The sequence below is a fragment of the Narcine bancroftii genome, chromosome 4, assembly GCF_036971445.1.
Source record: "Narcine bancroftii isolate sNarBan1 chromosome 4, sNarBan1.hap1, whole genome shotgun sequence".
In the NCBI taxonomy this organism is placed as follows: Eukaryota; Metazoa; Chordata; class Chondrichthyes; order Torpediniformes; family Narcinidae; genus Narcine; species Narcine bancroftii.
In genome coordinates this window covers 251,465,930-251,490,596 of record NC_091472.1, presented here as the reverse complement: position 1 = coordinate 251,490,596, position 24,667 = coordinate 251,465,930, and the positions used below count along the sequence as shown (strand labels likewise).

Genomic DNA, 24,667 nt, shown 5'->3' with positions numbered 1-24,667 from the left:
CGCCTTGATAGCAGAATTGATTATTCCTTCCCTCACTTTGTGGAAGACTAAGAATAGATTAATGGGATATTAATTGATCCAATTGGATTTAACCTGCTTCATGTGGACAGGATATACCTGGACAATTTTCACATTGTTGGATAAAGGCCAGTGTTGTAACTGTGCTGGAACAACATGGCAAAGGATGCAACAATTTATGGAGCACAAGTCTTCAGAAGTATTATCAGAATATTATCAGGGCCTGTTGGTTTTGGGGTAACTTAGCTCTCTCTATTGCATGTTGTTTATGTTGTTTGGCATGCATATAGTCCTGCCTTGTAGCATCACTAGATTGACCCTCATGCCTGATGCTGCTCCTGCCATGCCCTCCCACATACTTCATTAAAATATGGTACATCCCTTGGTACGATGTTGATGTTAGATCAGTGACCATGAGGTTACAGCTTGTGCTTGAGTGCAGTCCTTCCACTGCTGATCGACCACAATGCCTCATGCATGCCCGATCCTGAGCTGCTTCGCATTTGACCCAATTCAGCATGGTGGTCATGGCACACAAGTGGTCTGTGCATTTTCACTGTGAAGACAGATTTTCATCTACACAAGGACTGTGCGGTGCTCATTCCCACTTTTATGGTTGTGGACAGATGCATCAGCAACAGGTAAACTGGTGAGGATAAGATCAACCACTTACGGAGACTTATCTATCAGCAAAGTTCTTCAACACTTGGTCAGCACGGTCAGTAGTCAGTCATGGTGACTGATACTGCCAAGAGCAGATTCTGTGCCTTTCTGACTCTCAGTGAATCTTGCAAGTAGTGTTCTACATAGAGTTGTGTTGCTTCATCAGCTGAGAGTTGATCGTAGATGGTTTCCTTGCCCAAGTTTAACCAAGTCCCATGAAATATCACATGATCTTGATTCGATATTGAGAACTCCCAGGGCAGTTTTGTTCCTGACAGCATGCCACCCTGCTGAGTCTGCCCTGCCTGGAAGGGATTTACCCAGGGATGGAGATGGTGGTGCCTGGGTCATTGACTCCAAGTTATGATTCTGTGAGTATGACCATGCAGGCTGTTACATGGCTAGTCTGTGAGACAGGACTCCCAGTTTTGGCACAAGATTGCAGATAGTAATGAGGACTTGACAATGTTTTTGATGTTGTTTCTGATGCCTCGGTCAATTCCAGGTAATCCATCTGGTTTTTCCTCTTTGTAGCTTTTTAGAATTTTAAAACAAATGAATGGCTTTTGAGGCCATCACAGAGAGCATTTAAGAGATAACCACTTGGCTTGTGGGTCTGAAGTCATATGTAGGCAAGGAAGGCAGATTTCCTCCTGCAGATGAATCAGATAGCTCTTTACAACAATTAACTATACATTTCTTGGTCATTATTAGACTTTTTATTTCCAGAATTAGATTGAAACACAGATAACCCAGAATTTACCCTGGGTATCTGGAATATTAATCCAGAGATTATACCACTACACCTTCGACTTCCTTGGGATACCGTGATGATGTACATGAATCTTTCACTGAGTAACCCTGGAATACAGTGTTGGAGAATGTAGATCTATCACTGTATAACACAGAGATACAGTTTTAATGAGTGTGGATCTCTCACGGTCTAATTCTGGGATGTAGTGTAGGCGAGTATGGATCTGACACTGTACAACAATGGGATGCAGTGTTGAGGTGTATGTATCTGTCATTGTATAATAATGGGATACGGTGTTGGTGAGTGTGAATATGTATGACCCTGGTATACAGTGCTGGTGAACATGGATCCGACGCTGTATAACACTGGAATACAGTATTGGTTGTGTGGACCTGTCACTGTATAACCCTGGGTACATTGTTAGTGATTTTGCACCTGTTTCTGTATAACCATGGGATACAGTGTTGGTGACTGTGGATCTATCACTGTATAACCCTGGGATCCATGGCTGCTGGACATGGATCTGTCACTGTATAACTCTGGGATACAATGGTGAGTATGGATCTGTCACAAAAAAAAACATGGATACAGCTTGTATAAACCTCAGAGTAGTGAGTTAAGGTTTCTTGCCGAAACTACATTTTCAGAGTCTTTCCTAAAGAACTGGTTTGGGCACATTAAGTTGCTAGATTCTTCATACCTGCCCCTGGCCTCTCCCAGAATTCTCTCTCATCGAGAAAGGCATGTGCAAGTGAAGTTGAAGGATTCTTGAAAGCTGATGCTTTGAAGTACTGTACTTATTGTGGATGGACAAGAGGAAAATGTGCAGGGTAGTGGAAAATATTTCTCCATTGACAAGAGGGAGAAGAGTGTGAGCAACTAACTATAAAAACAGTCATAGGCTGAAGTGCCCGTTGATGAAGTTGACAAAGACAATGGGGTCAAACAATAATCATGGCTTTTATTAGCAGAAACTCATGGTACAATAATGAAAGACAATAGGTGCATATACAATTATATCCAAGGGGAGTGTCCTTAACAGTAGAGATAATGCACAGCCAATGTTAATGCAGGACTCACCAGAGGGGAGACAGACAGCTTGACAGACGTTCACCACATAGGCCTATTGTGAAAACAAGCTGTTTGGCCCACCTTGTTCATGCCAACCAAGTTGCCCATCTGTGTCTGCAATTGAATCATGTCTCCCTAACTTTTATGGATTTTCTGTTCTAAATAGTTTTGAGTATTTTCTTTATAATTTAGCCCTGATTGTATTACCACATTTTGAAGATGATTGTGCTTTCAAAAGTGATCAGATTCTGGAAACATACATGATATCATTTCAAGCAATGACCATCATTACAGAAGACTGTTTGGCCATTGTGCCAGTTTTTTTTTTCCCCCTGCAATTTTCTGCAATACAATGGAGTTCTTTTTGAACCTACCCACAAGAAGTCCAAGCACGATTTTCTGAATATCCAGGGCCCCAGTATGTCTTAGTTCATCAATGTTCCTTATTTACCCGAAGGGTTTTTTAGCTGTTTGCTGCTTGAATATAAATGAGATCCAAGTTTCAACATCAAGTCACTTCTGTCCTTTTATGCGATTATCATCCTTTCATACAAATGTCTAGACCGTGATTGATTAGCGCACTTTGGTCAGAGAGTGAATTAACTTCAGCCAATTGGATTCTAATAAGTTAGCATTCTTCTTAAATTTATGCTTGCTATAAATGCCTCAGAAAAAATGTTAGACCATTAATGACTATAGTTTAACTTTAGTTTCAATATTTTCAGTAGCTCAGGAAAGGTCATTAATGTTTGTGTCAATAATAATAATTTTACAAAAGGTTATTTTCCTTGTATAACTTTAAAAGAAATGTTTTTTTAAACCCTGTGGAAATAGTATAAACACTATCCCTCCAAAACATATGGGATGGCAGGGTTAATTGGGTGTAATTGAGCTGTAGGGGTTTCATGGGATGGAAGGACCTTCTACTCTACTGTATCATTAAAATTAAAAAATGTAAGAACTCAGCTTCATTAAATTTGATTTTGATAACCTGAATTTTCCACTACTTTTTGTCCAAATCTGAAATGAATAAGTAGAAGAATTTCAGTACAAATTCTTCCTGTTTTGCTGTCATCTTCTAGTGCCAGGTATTCATATCAATTTGCTCAAGATGTTTTGGGTTGATCTTGGATTGCTGTCACTTTAAAAGGCTGTTATTTTAACGTGTGCAAGAAACAGACCTTTTAAAAAAAAACGATGCAGGATGGCTCTAAAAATGCTAGGGAAAGGGATTAACTGAATTCTGTTTTCTAAGCCGTCACTAAAGGGTTAGCAGATTGAACGACCTCTTCTTGTGCATGAAAACCAACTCTCACAGTTACTTTGACTACATCTCTTCACGCCTCATTCCCTGTCAGCTCTGGGGGTTCCATTCCTTTCTCACAATTCCTTCGTCTCTGTCATGTCTGCTCCCAAGTTGAGGTCTACCACGCCAATCATCTGAGAGGTTCTGCAACTTCAATAAACATGACTTTGCCGCTGCTGCCATCAACTCTGCACTCACTGACATATCCTCCAATATCTGTACATCTGCTCTGGGCCCCCTCCGCCCCATGCACAGTGAGTACAGGATTTTCCTTGTCCTCACCTACCATCTACTAGCCTCCGCAACCAACATTTCTGGCACCTACTGTGTGGTCCCACCACCAGGTGTGTCTTCCCCTCCATCTTCCACCAGGGACCACTCCCTTGGTGACCCTTGTCCACTCCTCCCTTCCACCCATCACCCCAGGGAACCTACGCCTATGACCACAGGAAGTGCTGAACTTGCACCCATACCTCCTCACTTGCCACTGTTTAGGTGCCCAAACAGTACTTACAAGTAAACCAATACTTCCCTTGTGAATGTGCAGATGTCATCTACTGCATCTAGTGCTCACATTGTGGTCTCCTCTACATCAGAAGAGTGGAAACAGACTGGGAAATTGCTGTGAAATCCCTGCTGCAATAGCAGTGAACTCCCAGTGGCCACCCATTTCAATTCTCCACCACATTCCCATGTTTGTCCATGGACTCGTGTACTACCAGACTGGGCAGCCCACAAAATAAAAGAACAACCCCTCATATTCCATCTGGGCACTCTACAACTGGATAGCATTAACATAGACTTCTCTGGGATTTCTCCCCCACTCTCCCATCCCAATTTCTCCTTTTCTCTAGCTCTGTCTCTCTCTTTTTCCTTTTCCCTTCTTCTTCTTTCCTCCAGCTCTGTATTCACAGAGTGTCCCCACCCTTCAATCTATTCCCACCTTTCTTCTTCTGGTCTTCCATCCATGTCTTTTGGTCTGTGCTCCTTTCCCTGCACTTTCTTTCCTTCTCTCCAACATTTTAATTCAGATGCCTGCCTGCTTGTTATTCATGCCTTGGAGAAGATCTCAAACCAAAAGCTAGTTATATACCTTTACCTCCTATGGATGGTGCAAGATCTGCTGGGTTCCTCCAGCATTTCTGTGTTTTTCTTTCTTTTTCAAACTATTGATTAAAATTTCATAATATACACAGCATGAGAAGAATAGAAATAACATAATTAAAATGGTTTGTCCAAATCTATATAGTATAAGTATCATATATAAATCCCAAAGAGTGAAGATGTGCTATATTAGAAATAATTCTCCTAACAAAGAAAACAGAGATAAAGAAATAATTGAATATTGTAGCATGTGGCTGTGGTTATAGCACTGGCTTAGAGCTCGAGAGAAGACACGCACACTCCAGAGTAAAAACACTACTGATTGATTGGGTCATTCGTGTGATGTGCTATCAAGCAGAAAAGTAGACACAAAACATAAAGACTGTTCAACAGGCTTTACTCCACACAAATTTCCAAAGAGCTGGCTGTGAGAGTAGCTGTGCTGGCAATGTCCTCAAGTGGCCAAATATAGTTTATATCCAGGAGGGTGATTGGCAGCCGACCGGGTGGGGCTTGGCCCATTCAAGTTGGCTGATTGACAGCCGACCAGGTGTTGGATGTCCTCCAGTGCTCTTCCTGCTGGTACAGAGGTTGCCCCCTGCAGTAGGCTAGTAGTGTATCACCACAATTCGCTCTTCCTTTTATAGGCTGGCTGAGCTGAGCCTTTCTGGTACATCATCAGCAGGTGTAGCCTATGCTTTACTATCCACCAATTGCTGATCAGCCTGTTTCCTCTGTTGCCATTGTGGCCTATGGACGAAGGCTGTTTAGGCCCATGCTGCCTGCTCGATCATTGTTTGGATGTTGCTACTTGTGTCGGGCCCCAGAGTAGGCCGCAGGCCACTGAGCAACTCCTCCCCAAGATCTAGTGATCTGTGTGCCAGCTCTATCCTTGGGAGGCCTGCCTCTGCATAGTGGACCTGTATGGGTGACCGGCTGGTTTGAGACAGTCAATTGTAAACGCCTCTTCCCTGCATCCGATGTCTAACACACAGGTGATTTTGTTGTGCTTGAGCACCTAGTAGGGTCCTTCGTAAGGCCATTAAAATGGCACTTGGTGAGCCTCTTGTCTCACAAAGACGTGACTGCAGTCCTTTAAGTCTTTAGGGATTAAGGTTTTGGGCTGGCCATGAGCTTTGAGAAGTGCTGGGGTCAGTGTGCCTAGTTGTTCTCTTAGGCAAGTCTGGGCCACTGCTGGCAGTTTGCTTGTGTGTTAGGCCAGGAATTTGCCAGGGATGAGCAGGGGTGTGCCATAGATCATCTCCACTGCTGATACATCAAAATCCTCTTTGGGAGTGGTATGAATACCCAGGAGGACCCACGGGAGTTTATCAGTCCAGTTAGAGCCTGTGATCCAGGCCATGAGGGCTGGGTTGAGGTGCCTGTGGAACCTTTCCACCAACCCGTTGGCCTGAGGGTGGTACACCGTGTATGGTGGAGTTATGTTCCCATGGTGTTGGCTAAGGCCGCCAAAAGGCCTGAGGTGAACTGTGTCTGAGGTCAGATACTCTGGAACCCCAAACCAAGTGTTAATTAGGCCTCTGGCATATGCTTCCATGGAGATTTCTGCCAGAGATCTATTTCTGGCCACCTATCAGGTGGCCCATCTTTGTCCAGAGGTATCGTGCTCTTCTTGATATTGGTAGGGGACCCATAATGCCAATGTGCACATGGCTGAACCCTCGTTGAGCCAGTTCGAAAGACTGGGGGGGGGGGGGTGCTTTGATGTGCTTCTGCACTTTTCATACCATATACTTTTGTTCAATATGTATGTATGGATATGGTTTTAAAATTCTTAAATAAAATGTTTAAAAAATTATGCTGGAAAGGAAAAGTTAATTCAAAGAATAACACCAGTTATATCCCATGAATGTAATCAATAAATTGTTTTCACAAATTTAGTAGTTGTATCTAAAGTACAACTTCTGATTTTGTTCCAGATTTAAGAAAGACATAATATGAGAAAGTCTTTGAAACAATGTTGGGGAATCAGACTCTTTCCATCTAAGTAAAATGGCTCTTCTAGCTAATAGTGTAGAAAAAGCCATAACTCAATATGTAAAAGTAGGTAAACTTCTACATATGTAATTCCAAAAGGAGGAGTTAAGGGGTTAGGTTGTAATAGAATAACATAATTAATATTAATAGAGTTTTAAAAATATCTTTCCAACATGGGACATGAACAAAACGTATGAGTCAATGAAGTAACATCAGAATTGCATCTATCACAAGTAGAACTCATATTAGGAAAGATGTGAGCTAGTTTATCTTTAGACATATAAGCTCTATGAACTATTTTAAACTGTATTAAAGAATGACGTGTGAAAAGTGAAGAAGTATTAATTAGTCTAGTAATTCTTCTCCACGTTTCAGGAGATAATGTTAGTTGAAGTTCCAATTCCCATGTTTATCAAATCTTATCCATGGAGATTGATCTCAAATTTAATATAAGAGTATAAAGAGCATCAATTGAACCCTTCTGGGATACAGTCTTGGTGAGTGTGGGTCTGTTACTGTGCAACCCTGGAATACAGTGTTGGAGAGTGTAGATCTACCACTATATAACATTGGGATACATTGTGCAGGGGAGTAGGAAATGCTTCTCAATTGGGAAGAGGGAAAAAAGGTATGAGCAACTAACTTTATATATATATAAATGTTATAGTCATTAGCCTATTGTGAAAACAAGCTCCACTGGCCCACCTCATCTGTATCAAACACATTTGTCTGCACTTCAATCATATTTCCCTAACTTTTATGCCTTTTATTTCTGAATAGTTTGGAGTATTTTCTTTATAATATAGCCCTAATTGTAATACCACATTATGAGGATGATTGTGCTTTGAAAAATGGTCAGATTCCAGTAATGACCATCACGATAGAAGGCTGTTTGGCCCATTCTACCAGATTTTTTTCCTGGCATCTTCTGCAATAAAAAGTTGATTGCGAACTACACAATTTTCTGCTTATCCACAGCCCCAATAAGTATTAGTTCATCAATATTCCTTATTTACCTGAAGGTTTTTTTTTAGCTATTCCCTGCCTGAACATAAATGAGATCTGCTTCAATATCAGGCCACTTCTTTACTTTTGCATGAAGAATCAATCATATCATCCTTTCATATACTGTAAGTATCTAGACATTGATTGATTAGTGCACAGTGGTCAGAGAGTGAGTAACTTTAGCCCCCGGCCTTTTCAAAGGGTGAACAAACCCTCTTGTAGGGTCAACGCCCATCTAGCAAACACATACCATGAACTGCGGAAAGGGCATCCCTTGCATCAAAGCTTGGTCTGACCATTCACTGCAACATAACTTACCCCAGCCGTCTTAGACCTCACCATGCCGCTGGATCTGGGAGGGGATGTCAAGAGGGTGGGTCTGGACCTGTGCAACCACTACTCACCTAAAATCCATTCTCACACATTCTGTTCCTTTCTGAGGAGTGGAGTATCCTCATATCAAACCTCACAAAGTGACTAATAGGAACCATCACCATCCTATGGGATGGATAGCCAGAAGGACTTTAGTGTGAAAATATAATCATTAACGGTCTAATATTTTCTCTGAGGCATTTATGAGTGTAAATTTAAGAAGAACATTAACTTGTGAGAATCCAATTTGCTAAAGTTCTTCTGGCTATCCATCCCATAGGATGGTGATGGCTCCTATTAGTCACTTTGTGAGGTTTGATATGAGGATACTCCAAGGTATCCAAGGTCACCAAATCATTATTATCGTCTTCAACAATAATGCCCTTTCCTACACCATTAAAAGTATTTAGACTATTGTTAAAATATAATCATTAATGGTCTAATATTTTCTCTGAGGCATTTATGAGTGTAAATTTAAGAAGAACATTAACTTGTGAGAATCCAATTTGCTAAAGTTCTTCTGGCTATCCATCCCATAGGATGGTGATGGTTCCTATTAGTCACTTTGTGAGGTTTGATATGAGGATACTCCAAGGTATCCAAGGTCACCAGATCATTATTATCATCTTCAACAATAATGCCCTTTCCTACACCATTAAAAGTATTTAGACTAGTGTTAAAATATAATCATTAACGGTCTAATATTTTCTCTGAGGCATCTAATCATTAACGGTCTAATATTTTCTCTGAGGCATCTAATCATTAACGGTCTAATATTTTCTCTGAGGCATTTATGAGTGTAAATTTATGAAGAACATTAACTTGTGAGAATCCAATTTGCTAGTCTAAATACTTTTAATGGTGTAGGAAAGGGCATTATTGTTGAAGACGATAATAATGATTTGGTGACCTTGTCCACTCCTCCTTTTCACCAATCACCCCCAAGGCACCTACCCCTACATCCGCAGGAACTGCTGCACTTGCACTCACACCTCCTCACTCCCCACTATTCAGGGCCTCAAACGGTCCTTCCAAGTAAAGCAACATTTCCCTTGTGCATGTGCTGGGGTCATCTACTACATCTGGTGCTCCGATCGTGGTCTCCTCTACATTTGGAAAATCACTTCATTGTGCATCTACGCTCTGTCCACTGCAATAGCGGGGATCTACCAATGACCACCCATTTCAGTTCCCCACCTCATTCCCATGCTGAAGTATCTGCCAATGATCTCATGCATTACCAGACTGGAGCTGCACACAAATTGGAGGCACTCTCCAACCCTCCTCCAACTCCTTCAATCTATTCCTACCTTTCAGCTCCTGTTCTTCCATCTACGTCCAATTATTATGTTTTATCTTTTGGTCTGTGCTCCTCTCCCTGCTCTTTTTTCCCCTCTCCAGCATATTAATTCAGGTGCCTGTCTGCTTGTAACTCATACCATTAAGAAGAACTCAAACCAAAATGTTAGTTATATATCTTTACCTCTATGGAGGCTGTAAGACCAGCTGAGTTCCTCCAGGATTTCTGTGTTTTTACCGCAATCACAGCATGTGCAGAATTTTGTGTTTCACCCCATGCAAAAGATGAATCAATGTTCTTGTTGAATGACAGGGTCGGCATACACATCTGCATGTCATTTGCATGCAATTTTAAAAAATCTTCTGACAAAGTAATGATGAGTTTTCTTTCCTAATTATACAGGAACATATGGTCATTTTTTTTGTTGCTATTTCTAATTTGTAAAGTGTACATTTTATTATATTACAGAATGGTGAACATGTCAGAGGACCGAAGACAGACCCTGTAAGTGCATGCTTCTTATTTAAAATAAAATGAACAGCTTTTAATAGTTTTTTTCATCGTAAATCTGCAATCTCATGCTATTGAAAGATAACATGCATTGCAAATCATGTTTGGAATTCTCTTTGTAATAGCAAGTGTAAAGGTATTGTTAATACTTTCCCTAGAAATCTGAATCAGCAAACAATTTTACCACTGAAACATTCTGACAAGTCAGTGCATGTGGACAAAATAGCTTCAGATTATTTCATTTATTTGTGCACAAAAGTTGAGTTTTCTCAAGCTATTTAATCTTAAGGATAGCCTACATTTTTGAGCACTTATTAAAATAAATATAACTTGCAAATGTAGCTGATTTCCTATGTTGAGGTTTTGTAAGCAAATCCTTGCAAAGTTTTCAAAACTATCATTTTTTTACACAATTGTATTTTCTAATTGTACCCATGTAATGTTTGCATTCTTTCTTAAGGAAGTTGCTTATTATTTGACTGCAGGTCTGTTGAAACATCAGACCAATGAAGAACATGAAATTTTGAGTCCTCCTTCATACAGAGGGAAGTTAATTACCTGTACGTGATCTCTTAACTTGGGATAGTAATCTCATACCACACCGACTTATCTGGCAATATGTGAATCAGCTCACTGAAGCTTTTTTAACAGAATATTCTGAACCATAAGACTTAGAAGGAAAAATTAAGCCATTCAGCCCCTCGAGTCTGCTCCGCTGTTCAATCATCTCGGATATATTTTTATCTCAACCCCATTCTCTTGCCTTTGTCCTTAACCTTTGACACATTACTAATAAAGAACTTATCAGTCTCTGCTTTAAATCTACCCATTCCCATTAATGGTCTCCACAACCATCAATGGCAGCAAATTCCACAGATTCATCACCCTCTGGCTAAAGAGATTCCTCGTCATCGCTATTCTAAAGGAGCTTCCTTTTATTCTGAGGCTATCCCCTCTGGCCCTAGTCTCGCTCACTACTGGGAACATTCTCACCACATGCACTCAATAAAGAGCATTTAATATTCAGCAGGATTCAATAAGATACGCTATCATCCTTCTAAACTGCAGAGAGTACAGACCCAGAGCCATCAAACACTCCTCATACATGAACCCCCTCATAATCGGGATGATTCTCGTTAATATCCTCTGGATCACCTCATTCACCAGCACAACTTTTCTTGTATACGAGGCTCAGGACTGCCCACAATACTCAAATGTGCTCTGACCAATGCCCTATAAAGCCTTAGCAACAGATCTTTGCTTTTATATTCTATTCCTCTCGAAATGCATGCTGACATGGCATTTGTTTTCCTTACATCTGACACAATGTCCAAGTAAACCTTTAGGGAATCTAGTACTAGTACTCCCAAATTCCTTTATAACTCTGACCTCTGAATTCTCTCCCTATTTAGAAAATAGTCTATACCTTTATTCCATCTACCAAAGTGCATGACCTTACAATTCACTACGTTATATTCTATTGGCTATTTCTTTGGCAATTCTTCCAAACAGTCCAAGTCTCTCTGCAGAATCCTGCTTCCTCAGCACTACCTGCCCTTCCACTTATCTTTGTACCTTTGAAAACTTGGCCAATTCTGTCATCCAGATAATTAACATATCATGTGAAAAGCTGTGGATCTAACACCAAGCCCTGCAGAAGACCAATTGCACTGGCACCCTCTTGAGTGGTATCTTTCAAAGGCCTCCTCAAAATTCAAGGAGACACCCGTTGACTCTCCTTTGACTCTCTTTTGATATTCACTTTTGTATAATGAGTAAATTATTCCAAAATATATAGATATTTATTTTATATTCTATCTTTATGTATGGTTGTGATAATGTACTGTGTATTGTGTATATGTGTGCACCGTGGTCCGGAGAAATGCTGTTTCATTTGGTTGTACATGCACCAGTCAGATAATAAATTTGAACTTTTAAATTATTAGCCAGCTTACCTTTGTATTTCATCTTTTCTCACATTATTGCTTTCTTTGTTGCCTTCTGTTAGTTTTTCAAAGATTCTTAATCTCTTGCTTCCTGCTATTTTTTGCAATACTGTATGCCCTCTCTTTTGCTTGCTTTTATCTTATCTTTGTCTCATCCTTCCTTTTGAATTATTCAGTCCTTGATGTGTGTTTCGTCTAAAAAACTTAAAATACATGATGAGTCAGGAATGCTTCTTCTTCTTTGGGATGAAATCATTCTTAATCTTCCAAATTTCTTGCAGAAAGTCCTGTCATTGCTGCTCTATCAATCATCCTTCCTAGGGTCCCCTTCCAATGAACTTTGGCCAGGTCCTCCCTCACACCTCTGTAATTCTTGAACTCCCTGCTCCACCACATGACACAGACTGCATAAAGGTAACTCATAGTCCAACAGAGACCTTGCCAGCATCACCTACATCTCACAAATGAATGAAAAACACAAAGTTTGGAAAGACAAAATGAGCACATGAATGCCATGAGTTGAATATTGTTTTTATTCATTAATTGTAAATGTTAATTTTATTTTATAAGGGTCCACCTGGCTCACCTGGAAGCAATGGCCCCCCAGGGCCCCCGGGGCCACCAGGGCCACCAGGGCCCCCAGGGCTGACTAATGGAGTAAGTTGACCATCTGCATGAGGCACTCCTGCAATTCTCTGTTATTGAAGTAGGGTACAATGATCAATCTTACATGATTGTGTTTACCATATTGATTGTGTTTACCATATTGATTGTGTTTACCATATTGATTGTGTTTACCATATTGATTGTGTGCCAAAGTTCTAAGCATTATGTTTCTATATTCTGATGAAATTTACTATTTATCATTAACATCAGTAACATTAGAATAACTTTGTTAGATTTTATCTTTGTAATGCATCTCATCCATTATTTTTTCCTGCTCAATTCCTCTCATCTTTAATAATTACATTGAAAGATAATAGTCATTAGATCTTTATTAAAATCTGTTAGATTAGTAAGATTAGATTTTCATTATTGCCAGCGAGATGGAAATTTTATGAAATTTGAGGGTTTTTTTTTTCTAATTGTTTTATGAGGGTATAATTCCAAGCACATTTAATGATGTTTTGTTGTAAATATAATGGTGTTGAATTCAGTCCTCAATGCAATAACTGAAAATTTCCATTTTAATTTTCATTAAAATTACAGATAACACTTGTCCTCTTTACTATGGGAAAAATAGTTAATATTTATTATTCTAATATTCCTTCAAGGACTAAGACAAATTTGATTAAGCAAAATAAATTATTTTGATTAATTAGACCAATTGTAACTGTTTTATTAATTTTCTCATGTGAATGCTTCAGTAAGGTTCTCAATTTTGAAAAGTGTTCATATTTACTAATTGCAGATCACTTATCCTTCCAAAAACATGCATGGATATGATGGCAAGTACAGCAAAAGCTCAGGAATAACTGCATCTTCTGTTCCAGTGAGTTGATTTTTGTCATCATACTTAAGTTAAATGGATTATGAACACAAATAAATCCAGTGATAACTGTGCTTTAATGTTGGAATAACTCCATTTTATAATTCTGTTATATTTTAGGGTCCTCCAGGACCGAGAGGTCCTCCTGGCCATCGTGGATCACCAGTAAGTGCCTGCTTGAATTTATTATTTTTACTTTTTGTGTTTGGATTTTTAAAATTCCACTAATGGTGAGAATCCTCTAAACCAAATATATTAATATAAAAAGCAAATTAATTTTAAAAACAATTGCCCTTCAATTAAAAGCCATTTTCCTAATATTTCACCATGTAGCGTTCAGTGAAGCAGTATCAATGGATGGATTAAAGTAGATCTTGATGCCACAAGCATTTCACTTTATTTAAAAATATATACTTAATTTGTATTAGAAAATGTGATAAAAGGATGAAAACAGGATTATTTTTAATGCCTAAAAATGAAGCATACAAAGGCATAATGTTTGTTTGAAATTTTGGTTTCAATTAAAATAGTTATGAGGTAAATATCATTTGTTTCAGAAAATTGATCTTAGTTTTACTATTTAGGAGTTAAAGATGCAAATCCTCAGCATGAATGTATTTTTTGCTCCCCTTTACTGATAAACTTTGTGTGCAATTATTATGTATTTTCTCCTCAGAAATATTCAAAGAGTAAAAGCAATATTTTGTAACTCCAGAGAATACAGATACCATTTATTGTCATGTAATAAAACAGAAATGTAATATTGCATGAAATTGCCTTTAGTCTTCCATAAGGTAGACAAACATTTGCCATTAGAATTGCCTGGCACCCCTTACAGTCAGAGAAAAAGAAGCAAAAGAGGGTCACTAAGTGTCTGTGAATTCGCCTCCAGCATTCCTACAGCATCTGCAGCTGAACAAGACTCCATTTCAGTACAAACCATCGGCAGCCTGAGCTCAAATCCAAACCTACAACACGCTGAGGAAGCTGTCAGCATCCAGGGCCCTTCAGGTGCCCTCCTCACTCTCATTACCCACTCGAATCCTGGATCAGTACCTGGTTCCCATGAGCCAGTCTCCAGCAGGCCGCAGCCTGGTGTGAATCCTTTGCCCTCAAGTCGCCAGCAGACTGCAGCCTGTGTGGTTTCCTTGCCTGCAAGTTGGCAACAGCTCACAGCTCACAGCTCACTGCCTGTGTATGTCCAATTCAGCTGTCGAGAGCCTTTCTGTTCTGTCAGCTCGGTTGGAGGGAGAGCAGTGGGGGTGGGGATGGGGGGAATGTAGTTCTCCCCATTACTGGTGCCCTGCCTCAGTCTGCTATTCTCCTGAAATCTACAAACCCTCGAGGCGGCTACCGAACAAAGGTGCTGCCATCTTAGGCCCAGACCCTGAAGTCGCAAGATTTCAAATAAAACACTGTCGATTCCTTTAAAAGGCCATTTAAAGCCTGTTTGGACTAGTTTGTAGGATCCTGCAGGGGAGCACTATATATTTCCACCCCGGTCTCCCTGGGTCCACACCGGTGGCTGTGCGCTGCCATTTTTCCCCCAACATACAAACTAAAATTTGTAGTCAATGCTATACTTTTAAAATTTATTTTTGATTGGAGGACTGTGTCCAGTGGTGTTCCTCAGGTATTGGGTTTGCAACTGCATGTTATCTATGTTAATGATTTGGATGACAATGTAGATAATTTAATGAGTGAATTTGGAGATGTCAGAAAAATAGATGGCATAATGGACATTGTCTTTTCCGCAGAGTAGATGATTTTAGAACTAAAGGCCGTAGGTCATAGGTGAGATGAGAAGATTTAGGAGGGATCTGAGAGGCTATTATTTTCACTCTGATGGTAGCCCAAATCTGGAATGAGCAGCCAGAGGAAAGTTTAGAAGTAGGCATATTAAAAAATGTTCAAAAGATATTTGGACAGATTTATGGATTGGCCTGCTTAGCGGAATATGGACCAAGTGCAGGGAAATAGGATTAGCCCAGAATACCAAATTGGTAGGCATGACAGGGCTGAAAGACCTATTCTACGCTGTCTGACCCGATGACTCTACTTTGGAAGCATCACTGCAGTTGTAACAATAGAGATGGGGATTAGCAGAATTTAAAATTAAAGTAGGAGACCATTTTGATTAATGCAACCTGGAGAGCCAACCTTCATTTCCATCAGCTGTGATGCATCGATACTCAGCCAAGTACTTTCTGAAATGTGGTGGTTTTTGAATTCCATTATTCAATCCTGCAGAATGGTTCAGGGCTCCAACACTCTTGGTTAAAAATAAAATTATTTCCTTGACCTGTTTTAACTTTCCACCCATAATTCAATGGCTCCTAATATTTGATCTGCATTGTGGGAAATATATCCTTCCTGCACACAATATCCAGTTTGCAAGAGGTGATACCTGTAGATAAGCTATCCTTAGCCTCCTTTGTTCTATAGAACACACCTCCTGCTATGCCATCCTTTCCCTATACGTATAATTCTCCAGATCTAGCAAGATTTTATGTTGCTCTTTGCCCTCCCTAGTCCCCCAACATTCTTCCTGTGATAACTGTAATTGCACACAGTGCTCTTGCCATGGTGTAATCCAAAGAGCCCTCACAAAGTTCATCCTGTTGTATTCCATGCCTCAGCCAATAATGGAAAGAACCTCAGATTCTTTCACTATGGTCAGATTTGCTTGCCTTACTATGTTGAGAACCTGTGAGAATCAACTCTAAGTGTAAAGGTTAAAAGTATGACAAACTATTAACAAGTTGCAAGATTTCCAAAGCAGTTATGAGAGAACATTATAGATAATATTTTCAGGATTCTTAATTTCTACTCCTATCCAATCTGAGCTGATTTTCTAATGGTTCAATAACATTCTTCAAGCCCACATTAGAGACCAGTGAAGTCTTCAATATAATGTGTCATCTTAAACGCATTGCACTCTCTTATCTATTCATTTGCTGATCAAGTCTTCAGAGTAGTACTGTGATGTCACAACCTTCTAATCAGAGACAAGAGTACTACTGAGAAAACAGCATCTGGCCTCTTGAATCAGTACTTTATTTAAGGTATCTAACATCCAACTTTCCTCCAGCTTCTGCATCCCAATGCTCAAGCATGAAATTCAGACATGAACTTTCCATGAAAGGAACATTAACAGTTGCTTACAACAGAATGACTGGCAGAGGTGTTTTCAATCATCCATAGGTTGAAAGGCACATTTACAATTTTTTTTTAATAGATAAAGCTTGCAATATCATCTTTGGATGAAGCAGTATTTTTCATGTATTAACATAACCTTGATGTTTTTACTGTCAAACTCATCAAAATATATATCAATTTGTTGTTTACTTATATGAGCTCTTGGTTCAAGAAAAGAATTACTAACTTTTAGCTAAATCATTTTTATTTAGATAAATAATTATATTTAATATTTAGGATGTGCATGTATATTTTGATTGCCCTTAGGGTCCTCAAGGTTTCAGAGGGGCAACAGGTGAGACTGGACCTCTTGGCTCTAGGGTGAGTATCTTAACAAATACCTTCAGTGGGGCTCCTAGGGTAAATGAGTATTTAGAAATAAACAGCCAATTCAGCCTGAACTTGTTAAGGAAAGATTGTGATAGGCTAAGGAGGTAACAAGGAGGATCTAAGAAGATAGTTCATTTGATGTAGTCTATGTGGCACTTAGCAAAATGGCCAGGTTCCACATAGCAGATTGATCAAGAAGGTGAAAGTCCATGTGTAACACGAGAAAGAAACAAATGAAATTAAGATGCAGCGAGGAAGTGGTCTCACTGAAAATTAACACAGACTAGGTGACTAAATTGGGAGGTACTTGCAATCAGTCCACATGGTGACTCTGACCATTTCAACTCCTACCATTTCCTGGGGTGTGGTGGAACCACTGTTAATACTGTTTGTATATGCATGGCTGGCATGCCTCTTGGCCTCCCCCTTGATTCCCCTAATAAAGACGGCAATGTCATAACCCCTCCCCAGAACAAGCTTTGGTCTCGGGTCAGCAACATGAGATTGCCTTCGGTTTATGGTAATAAAAGCCTATCAGTCAGGTAACTTCTAGTCTTTGGAGTTATTGATAGCACATCATGGGGAAAGTAAGAACATAGTTCCATTTACCTTCCACTCTACCATCCTGTTTTGTACAATAGATTGTGGAAAAAACTAAACAGCAAGTATCCTGCTTCTTGCACTATTTATTAATGAACTGGATTTATTGTAATTTTATCTGCACATAATATTTGTCAATTATACCAAAATTAGTAGTGTGGTTGATTGTGAAGCAGTAATTTTTAGGCAACTTTTACATTCCTTATACTTTTGAGCATATATTAAAATGTAAATTAAATAAGCAATTTCCACTGTTCTAAGCTTCCAAATTCATCATGGAACCATCTCCATCTTTCTTTGCAAATATTTTGTGGTGTGCTGTATCTTTGAAAGTATAGATTTCCAAGATAGTCTTTCCAGCAGGATCAATACACAAATTATATTGTTTCTTTTGTAGGGTCCACCAGGCCAACCAGGGCCAGTAGGACAACCTGGACCACCAGGGAATGATGTAAGTACAGATACACCCTGACCTACATCCGTGTTCCATTCTGGATGACTGATCGTAAATTGGAATGGACATACGTCAGAATTGCATACTTACCTTGCTAGTTGGCATCCTTGGATCTGTAGGCTAGGTACGGCTGTCTTGGTTCCTGTGCACATATGTGAGTCTTTGGTAGACTCAAGCGTGGTGGGTTCGCCTATTAGAGTTTTGTTGGTGCATCAACGAGAGTTAAGCACCCTAACAATATTGAATTCATGCCCTTAACTCTTGTATATGTGCCAAATGAACTCCAATAAGTGAACCCAGGGCACATATCGAAGGCTTGCGCATGCTCACAGGAATCAAGATGGCTGGGCCCAGCCCACACACCCTGGCACGCTGACTAACATGGTAAGTAAGCACATTTTGGCTCTCTCATGCCCCATTATAGTTTGTTAAATACAACATAAACCACATAAATTTTATATTTTAACTTATCTATTAAAAAAAAATTCAGTCGTATGTAAGTCTCATAGGTAAAAAGTTGGGGAGTACCTGCACGTTGTCCACTATTACTTGCATTTTTAAAATGTTTTAAACAAAACCACAGTATCCTCTTGCAAATGATTTAATTCCTGACTCTCCAGATCCCAAAGAGTCCTTTCAAGTGAAGCAACATTTCACTTGTAAATCTCCAGGGGTCATCTACTGCATCTGGTGCTCCCATTGTGGTCTCCTCTACATCGGAGAGACTGCATGCAGACAGAGAGATCGCTTTGTTGATCACCTCGGCTCTGTTGGCTGCAATAGCGTGGATCTCCAAGTTGCCACCCATTTCAATTCCCCATCCCATTCCCTTGCTGATGTGTCTGCCCATAGTCTCATGCACTGTCAGACAAAGGCCACTCACAAATTGGAGGAACAACACCTCATCCTCCGACTGGACACGCTCCCATTGGATGGCATTAATGTCGACCTCTGGTTTTCATTAAAACATTCCCCCCCTCACTTCTTCACCCCATCACCTTTCCTCAGCTCTGTCTCTCAGTCTCCTTTCGCACACACATGATAAATTCTTACCACTCCACTTATCGTATCCAATTAACACCTTCATTTAGTCTGGATTCCACAGCAGCCAGCATTGTCTGAATCCTGAGCTTTCCTGCTTCTTGGTCATTCTGCTTATTCCTTGAAGAAGGCCTCAGGCCCAAAGCATCAACAATGTATCTTTGCTTTTTGTAGATGCTGAAAAGACTGGCTGAGTTCCTCCTGCATTTCAATGTGTTTTTTTACTACAATCTCAGTGTCTGCAGACTTTCGTGTTTCATTCTCTAATTCTTTTCCATTATCTACACTGTGAAAGTCAGGAATGTGGTGGAATTGAATACCTGAATGTTCTGACAACTGTCGAAAGTTTGACGTTGTCGACAACAGAACTGATCATTTAACTGATCATTCAGCCACACTGAATATTCCTTCCTTCCATCATTGCTGTACAAAGTTTGCAGTGTTTATCAAAAAAAGTCTGCAGGAATACAACAATGCAACAGTTGGCAGTAGTTTCACAATTTTCTTCATTCAAATTGCAGCTGAGGAACAGGTGAATAAATATTTATACAGAGATGAATTTTGTTGACTTCTCCATTGGTATTACCACTCAGATTTGGTGGAGCAAATTGTCTGTGATTCAGCCAGATCTTGTATCTTTCAATGAAATGTGGAATGTGCTCCAATAACAGTCAGATATAAGTCATGCTTGTTCTGCTAAGTTGCCTCATGACTACCAATGGCATTAAATTTTAGCTTATGACATATAATTAATTGATTAGTTTTTTTCCTTATTGAAGAAATACTGTTCTAAATTGAAGTGCATTTTAATTGTGCATTAACGTATCTGCCAACATTAAATTCTGAGGAAAGCTTCAGAGGCCTCTGGGACCATCTATTTTGAAAATATTTCTATACCTCTCTTGCTCTACATGGTTAACTTTCACTTGTCATCTCCAATAATTGCTTGCCTTTCATTTCTTACTGCTCTTTCGTCTTCCTTTCTGTTTTCCTGGTTCGATTTTTATGTTCTTTCATCTAAGCTACTTGTTCCTCCTTTCTCTTCTTCTTTCTTTCTCTCTTTGGCTTGGCTTCGCGGACAAAGATTTATGGAGGGATATGTCCATGTCTGCTGCAGGCTCGTTGGTGACTGATAAGTCCGATGAGGGGACAGGCAAGCACGGTTGCAGCGGTTGTAAGGGAAAATTGGTGGGTTGGGGTTGGGTGTTGGGATTTTCCTCCTTTGTCTTTTGTCAATGAAGTGGGCTCTGCGGTCTTCTTCAAAGGAGGTTGCTACCCGCCGAACTGTGAGGCGCCAAGATGCACGGTTGGAGGCGATATCAGCCCGCAGGCAGTGGTCAGTGTGGCAGGCACCAAGAGATTTCTTTAAGCAGTCCTTGTACCTCTTCTTTGGTGCACCTCTGTCTCAGTGTATTTACTGCATATGCTTTGCATTTCAGACAAGGCTCTTCTTGCCTTTTAGGCCACGTGGTCTAAGAAACTTGGATCCAAGATAGGGAATTTATCTCATAATGAATTGATTGCATTTGCGTCATTTTGCAAAAGTCCCATGACGACTTAGTTTGGTAATGCAAAAGCGTTCATATCCCTCATTGTTCAATTAGATTTGACAATACACTATCTAGAAGCATTGGATAAAGGATGAGTAAAACACATTGCTGCAGCTAGGGTAGATTCAAAATAGATACTTCCATAAGGTCATGAATTCTAAAGCTAATAAATTATAGTTGTTTTAAAAGAACCCAAGGTTTTTTTTATTACAATAAAAGAAACATCGCATTGTACCAGGAATGTGCAGTGTGCACCGGAGTGGAAGAAATATCAGGAGTGTGCAGAGTGAGAATCAGTCCATAGCAGCAGAAAACATGCAGAGTTATCTTACAATCTGTATTTGTCTAAATTTAAATCTAATTTATGGGTGGGCTTGGTGGGATAGTATTTGAGACCGTGGATAGTCATGTGAGTATGCGAGTGGGACACAGAACTGAAATGGTTGGCCACTGGGAGGTCTCTGTCACTGGCATGGATAGAGCGAAGGTCCTCAGTGAAGCAATCTCCCAGACTGTACCCAGTCTCCCCAATGTAGAGAAGGCCACAAAGGGAACATCAGATGCAGTAAATCAGTCCTGCAGATAAACAAGTGAAGTATTGCTTTACTTGAAAGGCCTGTTTGGGGCTCCTGACACTGTAAATTGGATTGGAAATGTCGACCATGAATGGAGGTTGTTCAAACAATTTATGCTGTACCTGCAAGTCATTGGACTGGATAGCAAATTTGATGCATGGATGATTGCACTGCTACATACCATGGCAGGACTCAAGCATTTTGTTTTTGCCAAGGCAACTGACCAGGAAAAGTTCGACAAGGTTATCAAGATATTTGATGAATACTATTCACAAAAAAAAATCATTTGAGAGGTATGTGTTGCACTCATGCATGCAGCTGCAGGAATAGAGCCTTGATACTTTTTTTTAATAAACGGACTTGAAATTAAAAACAAGAACAAGTGATTTAGGACTGCTGCAAGATTCAATGATCCATAAACAAATTGTGTTTGAGATTATTGATAAGAAAGTGAGAAAGAGGTTGCTACGAGAGACAGAGTTTACTTTAGTTGGAGTTGTGAAGTGAAAATATGCCACACCAGTGAATTAGCTCTGCAGCATGTGAAAAAGAGAAGAGAGATTGAAGCGGGATTGGGATTGGTAGGATGCAGGTTAAAATTGTGCTTTGATATGAGGATACAGTCATATGAACTAATTGCTGCAATTACAATAATTGAGCAGGCAGCAGAAAATTTCAAGTGTACCTTCATGACTATGGGTTACTCATATCTGACTGTTATTGGAGCACATTTCAGATGTGCAAAAAGTATTGATCTAACAATTGACCCAACAAATAAAGATTTTGTACAATCTTACTTTGGATTATGATGTCATTGTAAATATTTTTTGCCTCTTGATGTGTCAGAAACTTAATGCTCCAGAGATTTTGCATTATCCATTTAAGTTTCTTAAATCTCTGTTGACATAGTTGACTGATCTTTCAAAAGCATCATCCTGGTTCTGTCCACTTCATACCTCTCGATATTTTGTCTGTGTTTCAAATAATGAGTGAAGTTGCATTTCACTAATACAATAAAATGGTCCCATGGCAAGTTGGCAGCCTGTGCTCTCTTAAATGCATTGACGTTCACATTGCCTATACAATGCTGTGTCAGCAGTATTACAATTCCACAGCAGATTTTAAAGTTGCCATCTCGAATTTGCATTTTCAGCAATAATAGCTAATTTTCTGATGTTTTAAATTAGGGTCTACCTGGCACGTCAGGAAAACCTGGTACTCCAGGAGTACAAGGTCGGCCGGTAAGTAAAGATTGAATGGATTGTTAATTATTGTCTCTGCAAGTGAACAGGCAATTTCTGTTGTTTTGTGATAAATAGTACAATTATTTACAACATATTGACAGCACTAAAGAATATATTCATTGCTTTTGATAAAGAATGTGGCAGATATTCTAAGAGACTACATCAAAATATTTAAAAGCTATGTTTACAACCATTTTTATCCAGCTATGACAGGGTTTAAGGACTTTGCTACAATCTATTTATTAAGCTATTCTTAATTCTATCATCTCCTCAGTTTTGGGTTCTTCCTTATGCTTAATGAATATGCAATAGTTACATCAATTTTTAAGTTCACCTGTGTCTGGTTCAGAAAAAAACAACTATCAATATTTTAGGTTCTAGATTAGTTGAATCTTGTGATCGTTTACTCAATATTGTAGGCAAATCAGATAATTCCTTCTGAATTTGAGGGGTTATAACTCTATTTTATATAATCTTTCTTTATATTTTAAACTTTGGAGGCATGATGTCATAGTGCAAAAGGCATACGGTATTTTCTCCAAGCCAAGGAGAGTTCAGACTATTTACAAAGGTACTGGTTTAAAATACTGACAATCATGTCAAGCCAATGTTCCTGTGAGGCCTTTAAATAGTGCTGCAAAAACACAATGCTGGAGAAACTCCGCAGGTCAGTGTCCTTATAGCAGGTCAGATAGAAATACATAAACTTTCAGGCTTAAGTCCTTCAAGGTGTGGAAAAATGTTGGCAGGTGTTCAAATATAAGGGGAGGCATTGGGGGAAGAGTATGATCACAAAGGCAAGAGGTAATAGGTGGAGAAGAAAGGGTGGGCACAGCAGGAAACAGGGAGAGGAGGGATGGCTAGGTGAATAGAGAGGGAAGGGGTAGAGAGCTGAGGGTAAGAAGACAGGGGGAAGGGAAGGGAGGGAGAAAGGAGAGCAGGTTAGCAGAAACCAGAGAAGTCAGTATTAATGCCATCCGGCTGGTGAGTGCTCAGATGGAAAATCAGATGTTGTTCCTCCAATTGGGATGGCGCAGTTGGCATAGCAGTTGGACCAATGTCTTTACAGCGACAGCAATCAGGACCATGGCTCAAATCCTGCGCTGTCTGTAAGGAGATTGAATGTTCTCCCTGTGTCTGCATGGGATTTCCACAGGGTTCCAGTTTCCTCCTACCATTCAAAATGTACCGGGGATGTAGGTTAATTGGGTGGCATGAACTTGAGGGCCAAAATGGCCAGTTACCAAGCTGTATTTGTCTAAATCTAAATCTAATTTATGGGTGGTCTTGGTGGGATAGTATTTGAGACAATGGATAGACATGTGAGCATGGGAGTGGGACACAAAACTGAAATGGTTGGCCTCTGGGAGCTCTCTGTCACTGATATGGATAGAGCGAAGGTCCTCAGTGAAGCGATCTCCCAGACTGTACCCTGTCTCTCCAATGTAGAGAAGGCCACAAAGGGAACATCAGATGCAGTAAATCAGTCTTGCAGATAAACAAGTGAAGTATTGCTTTACTTGAAAGGCCTGTTTGGGGCCCTGGACTGTGGTGAGGGAGGAGGTGGGGGCACAAGTGTGGCCCTCTTGCATCCACAGGGGAAATTGCTGGTGTTGGGGGGGGGGAGGTAATTGGTAGCGAGGGATAAGTGCACAAGGGAGACATGGAGGGAATAGTACAAAGGCCGAGAGGGGAAGATGTGTTGATAGTGGGATCCTATAGTAAGTGCTGGAAATTTTGGAAGATAATATGTTGTATGAGGAGGCTGGTGGGGTGGTAAGTAAAGACAAGGAAAATTCTGTGTTGTTTGTGTCTGGGGGAAGATGAGTGGATGCGCGAGTGAGGGCTGCATTGATGGTGGTAGAGGGAAGCCACATTTGTGGAAAAAGGCAGACATTTCAGATGATCTGGACAGAAAGACCTCATCTTGGGAACCGATGCGGTGGAGACGGATAAATTGTGCGAAGGGAATAGAATCCTTGCAGGGGACAGAGTGTGAGGAAGTGTAGTTGAGGGAGTTGGTGGATTTGTAATGAATGTCGGTAGAAATCATGTCTCCCAAGATGGAGACAGAGATATTCAGGAAGGGGAGAGTGTTATCGGAGATAAACCAGGTGAGTTTGATATCAGGGTGAAAGT

General features: G+C 40.0%; 1 protein-coding gene across 4 annotated transcripts in view; it reads left to right on the top strand.

Annotated features, from left to right (window-relative positions):
- LOC138761854 (collagen alpha-1(III) chain-like) overlaps window positions 1-24,667 on the top strand; it is a 163,743-nt gene that overhangs the window by 32,661 nt on the left and 106,415 nt on the right. For 3 of the 4 annotated variants that reach the window (XM_069934732.1, XM_069934730.1, XM_069934733.1), the window contains 7 exons: window positions 10,060-10,095; window positions 12,618-12,704; window positions 13,459-13,539; window positions 13,657-13,701; window positions 17,002-17,055; window positions 18,062-18,115; window positions 22,472-22,525. In XM_069934732.1, coding sequence (XP_069790833.1) covers window positions 10,060-10,095; window positions 12,618-12,704; window positions 13,459-13,539; window positions 13,657-13,701; window positions 17,002-17,055; window positions 18,062-18,115; window positions 22,472-22,525 — 411 coding nt within the window. Of the gene's footprint in view, window positions 1-10,059; window positions 10,096-10,586; window positions 10,662-12,617; window positions 12,705-13,458; window positions 13,540-13,656; window positions 13,702-17,001; window positions 17,056-18,061; window positions 18,116-22,471; window positions 22,526-24,667 lie in introns of those variants that run through there. The other variant, XM_069934734.1, reaches the window with a different exon arrangement.